The 22,035-nt window shown below is 34.5% G+C and overlaps 1 protein-coding gene across 4 annotated transcripts in view; it reads left to right on the top strand.

The window, feature by feature from the left end:
- Positions 1 to 21,738, top strand: part of PPP2R5E (protein phosphatase 2 regulatory subunit B'epsilon) — a 173,509-nt gene extending 151,771 nt beyond the window's left edge. For all 4 annotated transcript variants that reach the window (XM_074235966.1, XM_074235963.1, XM_074235964.1 and 1 more), the window contains 9 exons: positions 195 to 325; positions 442 to 501; positions 1,493 to 1,601; positions 3,929 to 3,982; positions 4,079 to 4,129; positions 5,184 to 5,303; positions 10,680 to 10,807; positions 13,511 to 13,612; positions 20,376 to 21,738. In XM_074235966.1, coding sequence (XP_074092067.1) covers positions 195 to 325; positions 442 to 501; positions 1,493 to 1,601; positions 3,929 to 3,982; positions 4,079 to 4,129; positions 5,184 to 5,303; positions 10,680 to 10,807; positions 13,511 to 13,612; positions 20,376 to 20,475 — 855 coding nt within the window. In that variant the 3' untranslated portion in view covers positions 20,476 to 21,738. The remainder of the gene's footprint in view (positions 1 to 194; positions 326 to 441; positions 502 to 1,492; positions 1,602 to 3,928; positions 3,983 to 4,078; positions 4,130 to 5,183; positions 5,304 to 10,679; positions 10,808 to 13,510; positions 13,613 to 20,375) is intronic.
- Positions 21,739 to 22,035: the final 297 nt, after the last annotated feature.

The following is a 22,035-nucleotide window of genomic DNA, read 5'->3' as shown; positions in this document are numbered from 1 at the left end:
ACTTGTTATTTTTTATTATTTTATTTGTCTCAGTATTTTCTTGGAAAGATATACTATTTAGGCTTTTTTTAGAATGGACATAGATTTTATATAAGAGTAAAATTCTGCTCAAGAGATTTCCTAAGATTTAGTGCATGCATTTTTGTTTACTATAAAATAACATGTGTGATATGTTTGTGTGCTTTCCACAATAGCTTTTGGAACTATTTGACAGTGAAGACCCTCGAGAACGAGACTACCTAAAAACAGTCTTACACAGAATTTATGGCAAGTTTCTTGGTCTTAGAGCATTTATCCGAAAACAGATTAACAATATTTTTCTACGGTAAGTAGTGAGGGGAGAGAGAAGGAAGAAAAGTTTAGGGTTTTAATAGAAATATTAAGTAAACTCGACACATTTAGCTAGTTAGCCTAAGAATTATAATTTTTTTTCTGTTATAGGTTTGTTTATGAAACTGAACACTTTAATGGAGTAGCTGAACTGCTGGAAATATTAGGAAGGTAAGCACTTTTTGATTTAATTGCTAATCTCAGTTGAATAGCTGTTCTGAAAATTAGAGTCAAGTAGAAAAACTAAAGTGCTATTGAGATAAATCTTGCTGTAAATTGTTTATATTAAGCTTGACTAATATCAGATTTTTTTCTTAATCACTTTGTCCTCCAGTTTTGTGTTGATAAATTCACTTTAGTGATGAAAACAAGTATTTAGTTTCTTGATGACAGCAATCTAACCAGTGGTCTCTTTATTTGCCAAAGGGCATCTTATTCTTGTTAATTTGTGGGTCAACTTGTTCATTAAAAATTTGCTGAAAAATTAAAGGTCACAAATAAATAAAGAAATAAAAAAATACTATTCTCAAAGGAACAATATGTACATAACTAGTTCTTGAACAACCACCTGCAGTTGTGGAATGGGTTTGTTAATTATGGGTGTTAAAAAAGCTTTCTTAAGGCAGATTAATGTAATATATCTATATTTGTTTTTTTTTAACTGGATAATAACATTAGGAGAAAAAATGTATGGGCTAATATGGGGTTTCTTTTAGGCAGGTCTTTCACACTGTGACTCCTGAACCATAAAGGTATTATAGGGATGGGAAGGGAAGAAAGAGAATGTATGAAAGGGAGGAAGTATGAATTGAGGACATATTCAAAAAGGAAATAAACAGCACAAGTTATTCTTTGAAGGAAGGTATAGGAAAGGTAAATGGGAAATATGATCTTTTTTAGGAAAGAACATATGGAATGTCCTCTAGAGATTAGATAAGGAAAGTTTGCTATAGAAACAAGAACTTTTGTCTTTTACTCTATATTAATCTTCCTTACCATTGAAGAGAAATTTGCTAAGTCTTGATTTTAAATTCTAGTGCCTTTTTTGTGGGATTTTTTTTTTTTTTTGCATTTTTGCAAATGAAATGGATTCATTCTTATTTGGTATATAACTTAGTTTGTGGTGACATTGTTAATTTTTCTTTCTTTCTTTTTTCCCTAGTATTATCAATGGCTTTGCTTTACCTCTTAAAGCAGAACATAAACAGTTTCTAGTGAAGGTGTTGATTCCTTTACATACAGTCAGGAGTTTATCTCTCTTCCATGCACAGGTAAACTATTTTAAAGTGTTATTTCATGTCACTACAATAGAATTTCTTGATAAATATCAAGAAAAAAATGTGGTCAGTTAAAAAACTTGTTAAAATTTCACTGAGAAATTAGTTGTGGTAGTATTGGAATCATAGAATTTTTTAGTACTTAACCTTGGAGATGGCCTTGTCCAGTTCCCTCATTTTACAAGAAACTGAGACAACAGATCAAGTAATTGTAACCTTCAAAGTCATTTGAAGCTTCTTTTTAAGTATTGAGACTATGTTATATTTCAACCTGTGTGAATTAAAGGATCTCTCAGACTTAGACACCCCAATAGTATTCTTTACATATATTTTCTTCGGTCTTTTGCCTTACTATTTCCCTTCCATTTGCAAGGTTGTTTCCTGATATAAATGCTCTTTGATCTTCAGTTTGTCTCCCTTCACCCCCCTACACTATCACTTTCAGAAGTCACATCCTCTCATTATCAGTCTTGTATATCTTCTAATTTATTTGTTAAATTATTTTTCATACTCAGCATTATCATGAAAAGGGCTAATCTTAGTAGTTTTTAAATTTTGTATCAAAATTCTATTCCCTTAAGTCTCCCTCCCCCATATTTGAGTTTGACTAAATATATAATACATTTTTCCAAGTGCTTTTCTTCTTTAAATGTTAAACCCTTATTTTGAGAAAATTTTAGCCCATGTGTTTTTAATTTATCTTTACTTGTCGTTTCACAAGAGTGATTGCTTTCCAAAAAATTTTATGAGCCCTTTCTTAAATTCTATTTCTTTGTCTTTGGAACACAAAATCACATTTAATAAGCTTATAAAATTTGCTTCAGACTCAGAACTCAAGTTTTCATCAGGTCCCATCTATGCCAGATATTTCATTTTTCCTGCCTATCCGTGTGATAGTTTTATTTATGTTTGTTAGCTACCTTTTTTAATTGTTCTCAATATTTTGCATTATTTTGGTACCAAAGCAAATTATTATTTTGCTGGGGTTGCCAGAGATGGCAAAGAGGCTCTGTTGCAGAATACCAACCAATCAGAATCTTTGTTCAAAAATGATATTTCAAATAAAGTTCAGAGAATTAAAAAAGTAACTGGAATGTGCCCCCCTTTTCATTATATAAACTACACCTAGCCCTAATTGTAGATTTTTTTATCTTGATGTAGGTGACTCAGTGTGTACCCAGCCCCAGTCTCCCCTGAGTTTCAGACCTGCCTATTTGACATTTCAAGTGGTCTATCCCAGTGATATTTCAAACTCAGCATGTCCAAAAGAACTCACTATTGTTCTCCCCTACTCTCATCTCATTCCGGAGTATTCTACTATTTTCCCAGCCTTTTGGTTTTGTAATCTCTGTGTTGACTCTTCACTGACATTAACCCGTCATTTCCAATCAGCTTCTAAATCTTGAGACATCTACCTTTGTGATATCTCTTTCATTCTACCCTTTCTCTTCACTTACAGGTCACCATTTTAGTTCATTTTTTTATTTATCTCAAACCTTTCCCTGTTTTGATTCATTCTAAGACATTACTGCCAAATAATTATCCTTAATCAAAGATAGATTGTCCCAGCCTAATTTTTTTTAGTTTACATTGGACAGTACTTTTCTTCCTCTCAGATTCTTTGATCAGTCATCTGGGCTTCTGCCTATTCCTCCTGCATAATCCTACATCTCCTCTCTTTGTATTTTTGTACTGAATGTCCCCCATGTCTGGAATGCTGTGCCTCATTCCTGCATTGTAGAATCCCTTTCTTCCTTCATAGCCCAAACACCATCTTCTACATGAGGCACCAACTGCTAGTGCCCCTTCTCAATCTTTTTTTTTAACTACTTTGTGTTAAATTTGTAAATACTTAACATATTTACATGTCATCTTCCCAGTTAAAATGTAGTAATCATACTATACTTTGTATCCCCAGCACATGAATTATAGGTACTTAATAAATGCTTGTGCATTGATAGATTGAATCTACCATGTAGCTAGAAAGGATTATAGTATGACTTATTTTCTGCCACAAAGTCACCAATTTGCTCTAGTATATTGGACCTCAGTTTCCTTATCTATAGAGGAAGTGATTTTTATAATATTTCTTCTAGTCAATATGCAGATAAATATAATTTTCTTTCCACTAGAGTCTAATAATAAGGATATCTTGTTTTTAAAAATGGTTTTCATTTTGTAATTTTCTTACATTGAGTTAAGGTAAAATTCATTAAGTAGAGCATTAATTATTAGCACTGTACTTTTTAAGTTTTAAAAAAGAACTTTTTGGAGTTCTTAGTGAAGAATGCTTGTAATCTGGTATTTTCCTTTTCTTTCAGTTGGCATATTGCATAGTACAGTTTTTGGAGAAAGATCCTTCACTCACAGAGCCAGTAAATATTACTTTGATACTTTTTGCAGTTTAAAATTTCTTTTTTTGCTATGAATTTGAAAAATTAAGTGTTCTTCTTTTTCCTCTTCCCATGTAGGTTATTAGAGGGTTAATGAAATTCTGGCCTAAAACATGTAGTCAAAAAGAGGTAAGTTCTTATTGGTGTGTAAGTTTCATAGATGCAAGTTAGATCTAGGCAATATATCTGTGATAGTTTTGTCTTTATTGATGGTTTTCCTTTTTGACCAAATAGTTAATGTTAGCTTAGAAAGGATCTGAGGTATGTCATTCTCCAAAAAAGTTCACAAGTATACAGAACGTTTTTGTTATATCATTATGAAAGGATAGTCATAGACATTACATTTTAATTTACTCCTCCTTTGAAGTAGTTTTCATATTTTCCTTTCAAATTATCTTAAAAGATGTCATTTAACAGTTATCTTTGTACTACCACTTATATTCTAAGGGTCTCTTGCTGAATTAGCAATTAATAAGTCTTTATTAAGTACCTAATGTGAATCATGCTATATGTTTGACCCAGGGAGATATAGGAACAAAAATTTAAAAGATAATATGAGCTTATATAAATATATGGAGAATAAATTCAAATACATTGCTTATTTGGCATTAGGAAACTAGGAGATTCATTGATAGCGATAAATTCTTAGCACTCTGATTGTGTGTGTGTGTGTGTGTGTGTGTGTGTGTCAGACTATCTGAAGATATTTGTATTAGATTGAATGTTTTGTATATTTCTCAATTCCTTAGAGCAATCTCCCTTAAAACTCTCCAGCATGTCTCAAAAAAAGTCCTCATGATAATTCCCACATAACATAACACATGCTGTAGTGCCAATTCTGATTTTGTCACACACACTCAAAAATAAAAGGTGATGACAGTAAGTAAAGGTCCTGAGTACAGATGTACTTGTTAATAAATGAGATGATATGACACTAAAAAGATTCATGTAATTTTTTCCAGGGTATTAATTTAATTTGAAAAGGTATTCCACATGAACTGCTTTGAAAAGTAAAACATATGCATTTTATGTGCCTTAGTGTTTTTTTCTTCTTTTATACAAGTTTTGATATATAAGATTTTCTTACAACAGACCATCTGTATAATCACATTCTCAACATCTAGTAAAATTTAATATAAAGATCCTGAAATTTTGGGTTTAACATGTGCTTGTTGTTTTCTAGGTCATGTTCCTTGGAGAGCTAGAAGAAATTTTGGATGTGATTGAACCTTCACAATTTGTTAAAATTCAGGAACCATTGTTTAAACAAATTGCCAAGTGTGTATCTAGCCCTCACTTTCAGGTCAGTATTGGAAAGGACTCACTCTTTGTTTTTAGTTAGTTTGTTTGCCTGCCAATGAATTTGACTTTAGTACCTGGTAAAATTTTGAAAGTATTATAGTAGGAATCAGTGTTATGTACTCTTCCTCAAACAGATCTAGAAAATATATCAAATGAAATCCTGATGGGGAAATCCCCCCAAAGTCACAGTAAGCCTGGTTTTGCTTAGCACCAGAGAACAGATGTGGACTGGGATGACATTCCCGTACCAGCTAGGCAAAAAAAAGGACCCAGACATTTCCAAGGGCACTTCTAGATTCATACTGGAGCTGTGTGCCAGGGACAAGTATAAACTTGAAGCTTTGTCACCCATTATTTAGTCACAGATCCAGGATGGTCAGAAGGAGATGTGTTCAGAAGAGAAATTTTCCAAGTAGGCAAGCCTTGGGCTTTGTCCGGAGAAAGGAAGAAGTTCTGAAATCAGCAAGCAGGTGCAGTGGTGGCACTCAGACACCAGGAAAGGAGCAGCATCTCTGCATCTAGACCAAGTTGCAGAAAAATAACCAAGGCAGGAATTTCAGATGAAAGGGGATCCTACAGAGTCACTGAACCCACAGAACTATCCAGCTGATGGGATGGAATCTAGCAGCAGTCTACTCTTGCATCGACCTAAACCCAGACAGGAACTTGCAGAACTCAGATGAGGCATGGTGGGCAGAGGAGGTGCAAGCAAGTAGATCAGACCATTTTGGAAGTATTGACCCTTTACAGGTACCCACTTTGACCAGGGGCCTGTAATAGGGCCAACCCAAACCTTCCCTCCAGAAGTATAGTAAAGATTAGGCATAACATCAAGGCAAACAAGCCAAAAATGAACCCTACTGTGATAAACAATTCTGGTGACAAATATGCTCTAAACACAAATGTAAAGAGAATGCTTCCAAAATATCTGCTTGGAGTGCCTCAGAGTAAATCACATCTTAGAAACAACTCAGCTAGAATTCCCAGGAGATGAAGCAAGAGTTTAGAAAAACTTTAAAATATTTTTGTAAATGGAATCAAAACTCGAGGGAAAAAATGAGAAAAGAAATGAAAACTATGGAAGAAAGAATTGGAATAGGAAGTAAATGCTTAATACACGGGATTAAAAAAAAGCCTTTCTCAAGTAACAAACTCCCTGAAAATTAAAATGGAATTTTCTAAAAGCTGGGAACTCCATGTGGCAACAAATATTTAAATCAAATGGTTGAAAAAAAATAGAAGAAAATATAAGATATCTCACAACAGAAAGAACTGTCATAGAAATCAGATTTGAGGAGAAAAAAAATCAATGGATATCTGAATGTCAGGACCAATAAAAAAAAGCCCAGACATCTTATTTCAAGAAACTTTGAAAGAAAACTGCCCAGATCTCTTAGAACAGGTGTAGTCCAGCTGTGGTCCTGTGCAGCCATTGTATTTGTTGCTGTTCTCTTGGTGGTATGGGTTGCATTGTATTCATGAATGGTACTGAATTCTGTATGTAGCCCTTGAATGGGTTTTGTTAGGCAAATGAGACTCAGAAGAGCTAAGAGGTTGGAAACCCTTGACTGAGGATTAGAGGGCAAAATGTAATAATAGGTGGATAAAGCACTGGCCCTGGATGGGAGCGGCTAGATGGCGCAATGGATAAAGTACCAGCCCTGGAGTCAGGAGTACCTGGGTTCATATCCGGTCTCAGACATTTAATAATTACCTAGTTGTGTGGCCTTGGGCAAGCCACTTAACCCCGTTGGGCTTGCAAAAAAACCAAAAAAAAATGTAATAATAGAATCCTCTAGGCATCTTCTGAAAGAACCCCAAATGAAATACATACAATTGGGTACAAAAATACATTTATTTACCTCAGTAGGGAAAGAGGGGAGAGAGAGAAGAGAAGAGAAGAGAAGAGAAGAGAAGAGAAGAGAGAGAGGAGGAGCTAGAGGAAATGGTGAATTAAGGGAAGAATTAGTCTTAATCAAAACAAGTTTCAATGATGCATAAAAATATTAGGATTCTTTTTGAAAGGGCAAAAAATGAGAATCTGAGGGAGTGCCCATAAAGTAGGGAATAGACAAACAAATTATGGTAGATAAATGTGATAGAACACTATTGTGCTGAAAGGAAACATGCTGCCCATCACTTGTTAGAGGAGTGAAAGACTAAAAATGCAGAAGGAGGCAAATGTTTTTGAAAATAGCCAATGTGGAAGTTTGTTTTGATTGGTTTATACATGTTTTTAAAAGAGTTTTGTTTTTCTTGTCTCATTTAGGAAGATGTGAGGGTAGATTTTGACTGATTAAAAAAAGGATTTTTTTTTAAAAAAAGAAACTTATTAAAAGAAAATCAGTGAACGTAAAAGGAATCAGTGATCACAAAGAGTTGGTTTGGACTAATCTTAATTCTCTTTTGACGAGGAGATGCAGAGGATATTATAGTTTTCCCTAATTTTATCAAAGCAGTTGACAAAATCTTTTATAGTAGGCATTCTTATGAGGAAAATTAATAACATAGGGTAGGTGAAAGTACAGTTAGGGGGCCAGAATCGAATTAGTAATCTTAAATGACTCAATGACACCTTGTCCGGAAGTCTCTAGTGGAATATTCCTAATATCTATGCTTAATTGTGTGATGCTTAACATTTCTGTCAGTAACTTAGGTGAGGACATGTATGGCATGCTTATCAACTTTCAGATGATCCAGAACTAAGAAAGTTAACAAAGTCTTATGACCTAAGTTAATATAGAATGTTTGGCCAAATCTAATAGGGACAAAGTAAAATCTTATACTTAGATAAAAAAATCACCTTCAAGGTTGGAGAAGGCTTGTCTATACCAGTTTGTTTGGAAAAAACCCTAGGAATCCTTGAGTCATAAATGTAAATGGTAGTCCAAGATTGTCAGTGTGATCCTAAGCTAATTTAAGAGAAGCATAGTATCCAGGATTAGAGAGCCATAGTTGCACTGACTTCTTTGACCAGGCTACACATGGCATTTGTGGTTAGTTCTATACATTATATTTTAGGGAAAACATTGATAAAATTGCGAACTTTCAGAATTTAGCAACCAGGAAGTTGAAGGAACTGGGTGGGAATAGCTCCCTTGGAAAATTTTAAGAATTTGGAGAGGTACTCAATATTTTCAGGTATTTGAAGGGCTGTCTCTCAGAAGAGGGATTAACCTAGTGCTTCTTGTCTCCCTAGAGGGTAGAGCTAAGAGTTAATGGGGTGGGGGGGTGGTGGTGGTGGTGGAAGATGCTAACAAACTTGATGAAAGAAAAACTTCCCAGGCTACTCAGGGAATTAATGAAATTCCATTCATTGGAGATAGATCATCAATCAAAGGCCTGGATGACATTTTGTAGGTATATTGAGGAAATTCTTTTTCAGACAAGAAAAGTTGGTCTTTTTGATCCTTTCTAACTCTGAGATTCTGTGATTCTCTATCCTTGGAGAATTGGGTTGGAATGGGGATTGGAGAGGAACAGTTGAAAGTGGTATTTAAACAGGGTTGCTAGATGGCTGCAGCTAAAAAAGTAATCTCTATAAAAAGGTTGTTCCTTTGGGTTTTTTTTTTTTTTTTTTTTAGTGTTTTTGCAAGACAATGGGGTTAAGTGGCTTGTCCAAGGCCATACAGCTTGGTAATTATTAAGTGTCTGAGGTCGGATTTGAACTCAGGTCCTCCCGACTCCAGGGCCCCTGCTCAATTCACTGCACCATCTAGCCTCCCCAAGCTTGTTCCTTTGATATACTTTTGTATACTAGTACTTTAAATCCAATTTGCATATAATTATATTTTCATATTAGTTTTAGTATATTAGTAGATTGTATACAATCCATAAGTCAAAAGACTTTAATTGTTTTGTATCACTTTGTACTTTGTACATAGTAATACTCAATTGAGTGAATAATAGCTCATGTTTATATAATGTTTTATTGATGACAAAGCACTTTCTCCCTTCATGTGGTTAGTAAGAGTTTTATTGTCCCTATTTCGTATGTGTGAAAACTGAATTTCAGAAGTTTTATGTCTTTTTTAAGGACATACAGCCGTTAGATGATAATATCATTTCAGGTCTTCTCACTTCAAGTCCTGGACTCAGTGTGGGTTAATGAATGCAAAGATGGGAGTGATTGAAGAAAAAGAAAAGGAACAAGAGAATGTCAATTTTAGAAAATGACAAAATGCCTCAAATACCATAGTTAAACACATTATGGATTTAAGTGAATGCTTATGTGATTTTTAAAAATCATACCATGGGGCAGCTAGGTGATGTAGTGGATAGAGCAGGGGCCCTGGAGTCGGGAGTACCTGGGTTCAAATCCGGCCTCAGACACTTAATAATTACCTAGCTGTGTGGCCTTAGGCAAGCCACTTAACCCCATTGCCTTGCAAAAAAAAAAACACAAAAAAACCTAAAACTCATACCATCAGTTACTGATCTTCATTCTTAGGTATTGCCATTTTTCTTCAGAGAACTTTTATAGATATTAATTATCACTGTTCAAATGCAATTTTGTATGAAGAAATGGAAAGAAACTGAGAACCTTTTTCTCAGAGGCAATTTGCAGATTACTCTCATCATCATAACTGGATTAAGGAATTGCTAGTTTCCTGTTCTTTCCTAATATCCCTTATTTTCTCTCTTGAATTCCTCAATAATAACTTCAGAATACTAAATATCAAAGTATTTTTTTTTAATTCCTTCGACATCTGATGGGGAAAGAAAGTGTGGCACAAAACTGGAGAAAGGTGAACAAGTTGCTGCCCAACCTGACTTCAATGTTTTGTTCTCATTTTTAAGATAGTTATCCCTAATTTGTATAAAAGCTGGAAGTTAGCATTCTCTCCTGCCTCCCAACCCCATCCAGTTCCATTTGTAGATAATGCAGTATGCTGCTGCAAATGAATTCAGGTTGGGGCAGGATATCAGCTTGTACTGGGAAGATATGTGAAAAAAGAAGGGAGTAAGTGAATACAAGGTACCAGTTTGAAGAGTGTAGTAGAATTATTTTAACAATTATTAAAGGCTTAGAAGCAGAATAAATAGCAATTGAGGACAGAGTATTTACATAATAGTAACATGAAAGATAATGTGAAAGATAGAAGACAAAATTCCTATTTTCAGGAATCATTTAGGAATTTACTGAGACATTTAAACTATATTCCCCAGCTAAGTGAAATGTATAAATATTTAATTTTTGTATCTAATTTAGACATCATTGATTTGACTTGATTTTTTTGTAAGAAAAAGAAAAATGACCACCTAAAATATGTTAAAGTACTTAGAAATAATAACATTTTGTTTTATCTTGCTCTTTTGCAAAACCATTAGCTGATAATTTCTTTAGATATTTATTTTATTTTCCCTTTCTTCAAAGGTGGCAGAGAGGGCACTGTATTATTGGAATAATGAATACATCATGAGTTTGATAGAGGAAAACTCCAATATCATCCTTCCCATCATGTTTTCCAGTCTCTATAGGATTTCCAAAGAACATTGGAACCCGTAAGTTCAGGATTTCACCTTCTTCATTTCCTTTAGGAACTTGTTATGTCACTCCTTATCTCAAAAAAAAAAGCAAAAACTCAGTGACTTTCCATTACCAAGTAAAGTTCAAAGTCTTTTTCTTTTGCCTTTCATTGAAGATGTCCTCTCCACAATCTAGTGCCATCCAATCTTTCCAGTCTTATCTCATAGTATTCCACTGCATTTATTCTATAATTTAGATAAACTTGATGTGTCTATCCTTGGACATTACTCATGCTTTCCTGCCTTAATGCCTTAGTTCAAGCTATTATTCTCCATGTCTTGATTTCCCCTTTTTTTTCCTCTGTTCAATTCTTGCCCATCTCTAAAAATACAACTCCAAGGCTACTCTTCCAGGACATTTTTTCCTTGATCTTCTGCCCCCTCCCCATTGCCAGTAATAATGTTTTTTCCAACCCCACTTCTAGGAGTGTTTTGTGTGTTTGTGTCCTATCCCCCCTATTAGATGGGAGGGATGATCTTATAGAAGCTTTTGTACATCCTTCCAGTACTGAGTACCATAGAACCAAATGTGGCACAGCAGTGGGCACTTAATAAATCTTTATTGAATTGTATGGACTTTAAGACTCCTGGATCAGTCCTTTATAATGTAAAAAATTCAAATATAGGTTTAAAATCTAGTTAGGTATGAGTAAAAACCATGTTTGATTTTTATTAACCTTCATATTTGCATTTATGACAATTTCATGCTATGAAAATTTATCAATTGATGATAATCACTAATATAGTATTTTTAAAAATTAGTATTTAAATAAGAATCAATATATTAAGAAAATCATTTAGGACATTCATACTATGTCTTTAAGGCTTTCACAGTCTCATTTTTCCTTCGTATATACTTAATGGCTTGCATTTATAAAAATTGTTTTATAAGATAATAACTATACTACTAGCATTTATATAGTGCTTTAAGGTTTACAAAATGTTTTCCAAATATCATTTCATTTGATCCTCACAACAACCCGGAAGGTAAGTACTATTATTATCTCCATTTTTCAGATGGTGAACCTAAGGGAAGCTTAAATGATTTCTCCAGGATCCCCCAGCTAGTAAGTTTCTGAGGCAGAATTTGAGCTCAGACCTTCCTGACTCTAGTTCTGGTGCTCTTTAGTAAAAAAAAATTCATAAATATCATTTATGCAGTCATAGGATTTTAGATGCAAGAAGCTTAACACATCTTGTCTATCCAAGGAGAAAGTAATGACCTAGTTAAGTAACTTGTCTAGATTCTCAATAATTTTCCAACTCAAGATGTTCTTCCTCTGTTAGGTGCCCAATTTAACCTGCTGGGAACTTTCAGAACAGAATTCTTAATTTGTTAGAAATTAATTGAATTTCATATTTCTCCCCTTGAATACTTGCTTATTCTATAGTAATCAATTTGGTGCAATAAGCATTTATGTTCTTCCCCCTCCCATTATCCTTGACCTAAATTAGAATGTTCTTCAGAATATTCTAATATTCAGAACTTACATTGTCTCCTTGAAGTATAGTGAGGTAAAAACTTAGCACTCAATATGCTTAGAAGTAAAAAGTTGAAACTGGATACTACATACCTTTAACACTCAAATTAGCAGTAATGGCAGACATTTCTATAGCAGTTTGCAAAGTATTATATATAAGTCTATTATCCCATTTGATAACAATAATCCTGTGTTATATTATTATTATTATTATTATTATTATTATTATTATTATTCTCTTGATAGATGTAAAAACTGAAACTATGAGATAGATTAAGTGATTTTTCCCAGGGTTGCACAGTAAGTATCTGAGGCAGGATTTTAACTCAAGTATTCCTTTATCTAAGGCTAGTATACCATCCATTATAGCAACTACCTTCCTAGATTAGTTTGTAACAGTTTTTCTTTGACGTTAATGTTAGAAGATAGAAATTATGCTTTACATATTGTAAATTGATGGTAAGGCTATTTGTGTTTAGATCTCATGGTTTTGTTGGCACAAATTACATCCAACTATCCTTAATGTTTCCTGATGACAGGCAGCAATCTGAATCTTGACTGGGTGTCTCCCAAACAAATATGTCATTGGATCAAAAAGGAAGAGATGGCACATGAGTAGATGGATTGGAGTCAGTCCATATCTATCATTAAAAAACTCATGCTTGTCCACTTGCTGACATGGTGTCAGCACTATCATCATTGAGATGGCACATTCATTCATCTTTTTGAATCTTGACTTTATGGAAGTGAGTTTTGATTTTTTAAAAATTCAATAGATTATCATTTAAAAGTAAAATTTTGCACATGCAAGACTCCTTTATTTGGATCCCTCATTTTTACTTACATTTTGGAAGAAATTATTTAATGCCAATATTTGTCTCATAGTTAACTAAGCGTCCATGGTAGATTTGTTACTACCTTCCTAGAAACATCACATTTTTTGGCATGGAGGACTCACACTTGAATTTCTTTTACTTTTCCAGGTCTGTAGGTGTTTTTAGCTACTGACTGAAAGAACTCTTTCCTTGGGTAGTGAAGAGTGTAATTGTAGTTTATTTTAGTTGTACCAGTTGGAAAGTGAGGGAGAAAAAGACATAAATTAGCAAAAGTCTTCCAAATTAAAGTATTTCTCTAGATTCATTTATCACAGTGTTAAATAAGATCAATTAACAAGTACTCTCTCTTCTGTATTTTGCAGGGCTATCGTGGCTTTAGTGTACAATGTATTGAAGGCATTTATGGAAATGAACAGCACCATGTTTGACGAGTTAACAGCCACTTACAAGTCAGATCGCCAGCGGTAACTCTTTAAAGCTTTTTTGTCAGCTGTGCATAAGGTCCCCTATTTAGTTCTTGTCTTGCTCTTTGTTCAGATTGCCTGATTTAACCTATAGTTAAATCCAGCACTTTTTTTTTTTTGCATGCTCATTAGCTTTATCCTTGTGGGATGTTAAATAATGTCATGCATAGATGTGTTTTGTGCTCTATGAAATACAGTACCTGTCCTCAAGTTTGTGAACATAAACTCACTCATAGGCTTGTTATCAGCCTTTAGTTTGATAGAGAACTAAAAGTGGCAAATTCATCTCTCCTCTTAGGTTTTCATTTAGCCCCAAGGTCATGGTCATGGAATCGATTGGCCCTGTGGTATTCCACCATGTCAACTGGTCATTTCATCTCAGGACTGTCAGGCAGTTTGATTCTTGAACTGCCCTGAGATATATTGGGTTGGCTCCAGCCTGATCCTTTCTGGTGACATCTAGACAGGACTCAAATCTTATTTATTTAGAATTGCCATTTGTTGTAGAGAATCCTCTTTCTTCTTTAATCCTTATCTGCTTCAGCCCTTTAAGACTCACTCCTGAGTTGCTCTGTCTTTCCTTTCCACCATTTTCTATTATCTCTGTTCAATTATTAACAAATTTTCTTTCACCTTAGACCTCTTCTCAGTCTATCTTCTTGCATTCACAGAAATGTGACCCTTCCAGAAGACATTTAGTTCATCCCTAATCACCCTTTACATTTCTCATTCCTTCTACTTTGACTCTCAGTCAAATACATCTGGCCTGGAGGAGTTGACCTATCCCTTAATTCTTATATTTTCTTTCAAGATGAACCCTCTACCTTTATTCTTCAACAAGCACTTCCTTTGAAGTTTATTCCAACTGTATTTATTACACTGTTGGATTCTTGATGTACTTTTACGCCTTTCCTCTCCCCACTCCAAGCCACACCCAGATCATTCTCTCACCTTTCTCAGTCTTCTCTGCCTCAAACTCTGATCTGATACAAACACTTGGGTCTCCTAGTTCTTCAGACTCCAAGACCTATATGTTTGTTCTACTGTTACCACAAGACAAGGTGCTCATCCCTGATGCTGACTATTTCTCCACTAGAGTGCCGAAATTCTTTTTTGATCTTCCCCTTTTCTCATTTCTTCCTCTGCCTCACTCTTCATAAAATTATTCTTTATTTTCGCAATGACAGTAATGGGAATTTAATCCAACAAGCATTTATATATTAAGCCCCTGCTCTTTACCAGCTATGGGGGATACAAAGGCAACTTCTGTCCTTGAGGGCTTGCATCCTTTTTCTCCTAAAATGCCAACATGTTCTGACCTCACTTTTCTTCCCTCAGACTTGGCATTGTTGACCTGTTTGACTCTACACATCCCTCTTCTTTTGATTCCCTTGTTCCATTGTCTTACTGCCTCACATGTATTCATTAATATTTTTCCAATTACATGTTAAGAAAATTTTTCAACATTTATCCACTTGCACATTTATAAGTTACACATTTTTATATCACCCTCCCTTCCTACCCCTAATCCTTCTGGTTAAAGTTGTACACATACATTTGTATATAGCATGTTTACATATTAGTTATTTTGTGTATGAGGAAATAGGACTAAGGGAAAAGAATGAAAATCATGGGATAAAAAGGAAAAACATAAGAGAAGTTTTAAAAAAGTGAACCTAGTATTCATTCAGATTCTGTCCCCCCATCCCCTCATTAGGATGGTGTTGTCTTTAACAGATCTCTCAGGGTTATCCTAGATCTCCAAACTGCAGAGAGGAGCAGTGTCCATCATAGATGATTGATTCACGATGTTGTTATTAATGTGTACAATGTGCTCTTGGTTCTACTCCCTTTGCTCAGGATTAGTTCATGTAATTCTTTCCATGCTTCTCTACAGTCTGATCATTCATGGTTTCTAAAAGAACAATAACTCTGTAAAATTCATATAGCATAACTTGTTCAGCTGTTTCCCAATTGATATACTCCCTCACATGTATTGACAAACTGAAACCATAGTAACCTATGGTAAATTCTGGGCTTCATCTTCCTTCTGGATTTATACTAAATGCTCCAAAGAAACATCATACAGTTCTTTGACTGAGACTACTATAAACTTGTTATGAATTTCAATTATATGTATACCCTATTCCCTGCATCAGCAGAAGTCCTCAGTTCCTACATTACTTAAAAGATTTGAGGCCTTAGTTATGAATTACATCCACTGATTTACTTCACACATCAAAACCTTTTTAGGTACCCAGCCCTCAAGACTTGTGCTCTTGATTCTATTCCCTTCTTTTTCCTTGAAGTTGTTGCTTTTTTTTTTTTATCCTTTTCTCATATTCTAGCTTCATTCTTCTTGATCTCTTGGCAACTTCAGTTTCTACAATATTACTATTTTCTCATATCTCATTCTCATATCTGAACATTGCTTCTTATTCTCTTTTGTTGGCTCATCATAATCCATCTCTTGAAGACTGTGTCTGTCAAAATTATCCTAGCCCCTCCTCATGATGAAGCCATCAGTTCTCAAAGGTTCGATTATTATCTCTACTTCAAATATAGGAATCTAGTTCTAATCTCAGTCCTGAATTCTAGTCTCACATTGTCAGCTGCCTACTAGATGTATCCATTCAGATATACTGTTGGTATTTCAAACTCACCAAGTCTAGTAATATTTCCTGCTTTCAAAATCCCTGAGTAATTTCTCATTTAACAGAATTTAGACTCTCATGACTAGAGAGAGCAACAGATGCCTGTTACTTGAAGATATTTCCATCTTTTTTCACCCAGATTCATAGCCTTGGAGTCATCCTTGACTTTTCTGTTTTTCTTGCCTCCTATAGCTAATTAGTTGCCAAGTCTGTATTCATGACATCTGTTACATCTACTCCTTCTTTTCACTCATCCTCTCCCTCCCCTATCCCTGAGATTGGGCCCTGGAGCTTTCAGTACTCTTTCTCCTTTATATATCTGCTCAAATAATCTTTAGCATAGATCTGATACTTCTCTCCCTCTTCCAAACCCTGCTCACCCACCCTGGTCTCCCACCAATGGCTTCTTATAGACTAAATTAAAATATAAACTCCTTAGTTTGTCTTTTAAAGGCCTTTTAACCTGCCTTTCCAATGTTAAAAAATATTACTCCCCTTTAGGCACTCTATGCTTTAGCCACAGTATTTATTTGCTATTCTCTGAACTTGATATTCTTACTTATCTACTTCATCCCTGGAATGCATTCCCTATTCTATAGAAACTCTTTTGTGATTTCCCCAGTTAATCTTTTCTTCATTCTCACATTCTTTTGTTATTTATAACTCTTTACACATTATATCCCTCAATAGAAGGAAAGTTCCTTCAAGGCATAAAGCATTTTTCATTTTTGTGTTTGTGACCCCAGCATCTAGCACAGTGCCTTTGTACACAGTAGACATTTAATAATTATTTTTTAAAATGAATTGGTTTGAATTGAGTATAGTGAAATCCCTAGCCCATTTCATTCTAGATTGAAACCCATAAAGTTGAGCTGATTTTAAAACTCATTTCCAGGGGAATAGATGGGGGGAAAAAGCTTTTCAGAATACTTTCTTTTGTGAGAAGGATGGTTTCATTCCTAAAGGCAATAATAAGATTTCGAAATAAAATTAAGATGAGATGAAGAATATGGTCGATAACTCTCTCATTTAGTTGAGTACACTTTTCATCATGATCAAGATAATAATGATTGGGATGGGGCATCCTGCTACTTTCCTAATCAAAGCATTATTTTAGATTTGTTTTCTCATTTAAAAAAATCTGATGTTTAAGATATCTAAATGTTAGAACCAATTGAAATAGCTGAATTTGGCATAGGAAAACTTTTTCATTTCATATGCTTAATTTTCTAATTTGAATGTGTTTCTTTTCCAAATTTCTAATTTTCTAAAGAAGAGCATGGGGGAAAAAATGAAAAAAGTCTTAGAACTTTCAGTAATTGACCACTCAGGTTGGGAATTTTGGTTTCATTTTGGGCCCCTGCAAACAAAATGCCAGGTACTGTGTATCATAAAATTTTCTTGGGTTTACTAAAATTTATTAGAATATTCTTACCTATGACTTGCTTTGCCTATTTTAATTCTGTTAATTTATATATAAATGAGAAATGTCAAATGGAGAACCTGGTTTCAGAGGGCCCCCTAATTTAGAGAATTTTTTTCCCACTCTTAGTTAATTTCTTGAAAAGTTATTTGATTTTTACAATTTGCTTTAGGTTTTCTTGCCATCTGTAATCAGAAGCCAAGCCCTATCTTATCAGGAAGTTATATGATGTTTTGAAGATACTTTGAATTATAATAATGTAATCTCTTCCATTTTTTTCCTCCCAAATATAAAAATCATGCATTTTACATAAACTTGATACTTAATGTCCTGATTTTTTTTTTAGGTTGGTTTTTTTTTTTTTTTTGCAAGGCAAATGGGGTTAAGTGGCTTGCCTAAGGCCACACAGCTAGGTAATTATTAAGTGTCTGAGGCCGGATTTGAACTCAGGTACTCCTGACTCCAGGGCTGGTGCTAGCCACTCCAATGTTCTGATTTCTAACCTCTTAAAACATCAGAAATGTTCAAAGTTCTTTAGTCACCAGATAGATTTTATTAGGAACCTGAAGAGGCATTTTAATCAGTTCTCAAACTGGATTATTTTAGATTATTATGAAGCCATTAGTGAAAGATTCTCTACCGTAAAGTCAGAGAATCCTGCAGTACTTCTTTAGAAGGGACCTTTAAGATTATCTAGATGAACTATTAATTTTTGAGCTGATGAAACTTGGTCCAAAGGAGAAAGGGTGTGCCCCAAGTTGTGATGATCTGGATCTGGACTCAGATCTAAGACTTTCCACTCTAAGCTTATTGTGCTGCCCCCAGCAGTTGCCTTTGCTATTCTTGTATTTAATTTGATTTTTTGGATTCTGGGCAATAGGTGATAATGAAGTAGATGAATTTTGAGGAAGTCTGTCATTACTTAATTGAGTGAGACAATGTATATAAACTTACTTGAGTAGGATAAAATAATTAAGCAGTGAATGAGCTTCAAGTTGTTCCTTATTTCAGTCCTTCAAGGCTCCATAATTTCATGGAAATGAGTGTTCTTTTCGTCCAAATGAATGATTGAATGAATAAAAATTCATTAACTGCTTGCTTTGTGATTCCATTGCAGACACAGTGCAGTGGTGAATCAATGAAATCCTTGTCCAGTCTCTGTCCCTGCCCCCAGGGCCAGGCACTGTGCAAAATTCTGGGAATATAAATACAAAAGTAAGATACTCCTTCCTGACCTCACTGTGGGAGACAATACATACTTTGTAGGAGTGGTGGCCAGGGAGGGAAGTCTCTGGGGAAGATCCACAGAACAACCAGTTAGCAAGCCCATCCAGGAACATTGGTAGGACTGAGGAAATTTTTGTACCCAGAAAAAGAGATGGAGGTGGCTGTTGTTTTAGGATGAATGGCAAGGTACATGGCATGGATGACATATCTTCATTTGGTCTAATGATGTGTCTGAGGCCTGGGATCAGCTATATATATATAGTAGGTTAGTTGAGTTTATGTCTACTCACAGGCCAGACAAGAAGATACAAGGAATGGGCTTTCCAAAGATAAGTAAATTAAGCTACCCAGGGATTTTATAGGACTCTTTTTTGGTACTGTGGTATATATAGATATTATTTCCCTTGATGCACTGAAGTAATATTTTGTGTGTGTGTGTGTGTGTGTGTGTGTGTGTGTGTGTTTTAGTTGTATTAAAATAGAATTGTGACACAAATTATATAGTAGGAACAAGACTCTTTAAATTCATTGGTTGTTTCCAGAAAGACTTTGTAATGCAATTAAAAAGGGGTAGAAAAAATTTTTAAATATATAGCTATAGTATTATATATACCAGGTTATTGGTAACTTCTAATTAGCCCTTGTATATTATCTGTGTGTGAGACTGAGGAGTTATTACTTCCTGATTTGGTTAGAGGACCCAGAAGCCACCTCTCCTTTTTATCTGGAGTGACAAATTCCCTGGTTTATTGTTAAGTGATATAATTTTCAGTTAACAAAAGTAGAATTTCTATTTAGTCAAGTATTTCATATGCAGTAAGGAGTATAAACTCCATTCCAAATACTAATATGTAAAATCAAGGAACCTGAAACTTAAAAAGTCATTGGAAGCTCTTTATTTCATTTGTTTCAGAAAGGATATGCATTTAAATAAGAACTTCCTGAATGTGTGACTTAACCAATAAGGAAAGACCCTTGCTTTACATACAGACCATATTATGTGTATTGAGAGAAAAAAATAGTGATAAAAGGGTTAGATATTTTTGCCTTCCTGTATAACTCTGTCTTTTTTGAAAGTAGTGGCATTTGCATAGGAATTTGGTTTTGACTAAATAAGCATAAACTTCTCCTTTCCATCTTCAGCACTCACCCCAAAATCACCTAAGTGTTGAAAAACTCATCCAAATGATTCCCTTTTTCCCCCCTGAGGTTAAATTGTAATGTTTCTATAAGAAACTGAGCTTAGAAGATTCATTTGAAAAAGAATCTTAAAATATCCTTGTCATCTCCTACTTGTTCAAGTTAATAACTATTTTTATGTCTAATTGGAAAACTAAGAAACGACAAATTTATGCCAAACTGTTTATAGAATTGAAAATGTATATCTGTGGCAGGTGGAGATTCTGGTCTCTTTAAACTTTCTCCAGTAATTTACACTGAATTCTGTTTCTTCCACCAGTGAGAAAAAGAAAGAAAAAGAACGTGAAGAATTGTGGAAAAAACTGGAGGACCTAGAGTTAAAGAGAGGTCTTAGACGTGATGGAATAATTCCAACTTAACAACAATAACAACATGACAACAGCATTATTAACCTGTGGAGTCACACATTTATGTAGTAGAAGATGGAGCAACAGTTTTCTGTATTGTGCAACTTTACAGTAGATTTCACATTTGTTTCATTATTACAACAGCACTGTATATACCTGTCTCTAAGTAAAGGAAAAAAAATAAGGACTTAAATCCTAAGTTTGGATAGTAGATGGACTTCTCAGAACTTTGCAAACATAATCATTGTTCTAACCCTCCTAAAGCAGTCTTCAGAGATCTGTTGATAAAATTGCTGTTTCAATTCCATTGTCAGGAGTTCCTTATTTATCATTAGCAGAGAGTATGATACAATTTTCAAATGTGAACAATCTTAAATTCAGCTTGTCTTTCTGCTAAATTGTTAAATGTATTTATAGTAAAAGGGAAAAAAAGACTGTCATTTCCTTATAAGTTTGTGTAACATCCTCCTTCTCTGGATAACTTTACTGTAATTTGGCATCTTTTCCTTTTGCACATCTTCATGAGTTGAATGTCCACAAAGAACAGGGCCATGAAAACACAGGTTCCTGCAAAGGTTTTGTTTACTGGTGTGAGTGAGCATCTTTCCAGTAACCAGGCTAGTCCTCATACTCCTTAAGTTTTCAACAACAGGAGTAAAGTAGAGAGGTGATAAAAATGGTAGGGAAGGGAATTTTGGATTCTTGCATCAGTTTATGATGGATCCAGATCAATGTCTTGAATCCTTTTGAAAACAGGCACTGGTACACCACAGACTTCAGTACCTAATCAGTATTAGTTATGTGCATCAATGACCACATATACCAGAGCTGTTTTAGTAATGACTGAAATATATCTTTTTGGACCACTTTGAAATAACAAAGACAAACACTAAACAATACAACCATGAAATTGATCTCCAAGGATTGTAGATCTAATTGGGAAAAGAGTTGAGCAAACAGTTTGGACTGTTTGGAGTTGTTGCCTTACTTTTTAATATGTATTTATAAAGTATTCCAGCAAAAGAGGATGTAGCCTCTGGAAAAATGTTACAGTGTTTTTGTAGACTCTAGTTGAATTTCTCATCCCAGCACCAGCCCTGTTTTTAGCTGGAAAGGATTCAGGATAACATTATTATGCATTCTGAATCAGATGCTTATTCCTAACTACTGTATTTGTTACCAAAAGTGGTTCTACAAATGCTACTGAAAAAAAATCTGGAAATTCCTTATGTCCTGAGTATTAGTAATAAAGTTTTAAAATGCTTTTATATCAAAGGTGCATTGTGACCAAATTGTTTAAGGAGAAATAACCACAAAAAAATGAGGGCTTTATCACAAAGTATACATCATTGGCTATCTGCTGTGTACTTACAATTGAAATCTTACATCTTTGATAGATAAAATGCTAATTAGATTCATGTACAGTATATATTTAGCTAATGTGATGGCATTATCATATACCAAAAGGTATTGTAATGCAGGATTTTTTTTCCCCCAGGATTCTTTTGATCTGTTATAGACATGACAATGGTGAGTTGATAATCCTAAACAATTGGTCCCAGAAGTATTTAT

This window comes from Macrotis lagotis, chromosome 4 (genome assembly GCF_037893015.1).
Source record: "Macrotis lagotis isolate mMagLag1 chromosome 4, bilby.v1.9.chrom.fasta, whole genome shotgun sequence".
Classification (NCBI taxonomy): domain Eukaryota; kingdom Metazoa; phylum Chordata; class Mammalia; order Peramelemorphia; family Peramelidae; genus Macrotis; species Macrotis lagotis.
This window is presented reverse-complemented; position numbering and strand designations above follow the sequence as displayed.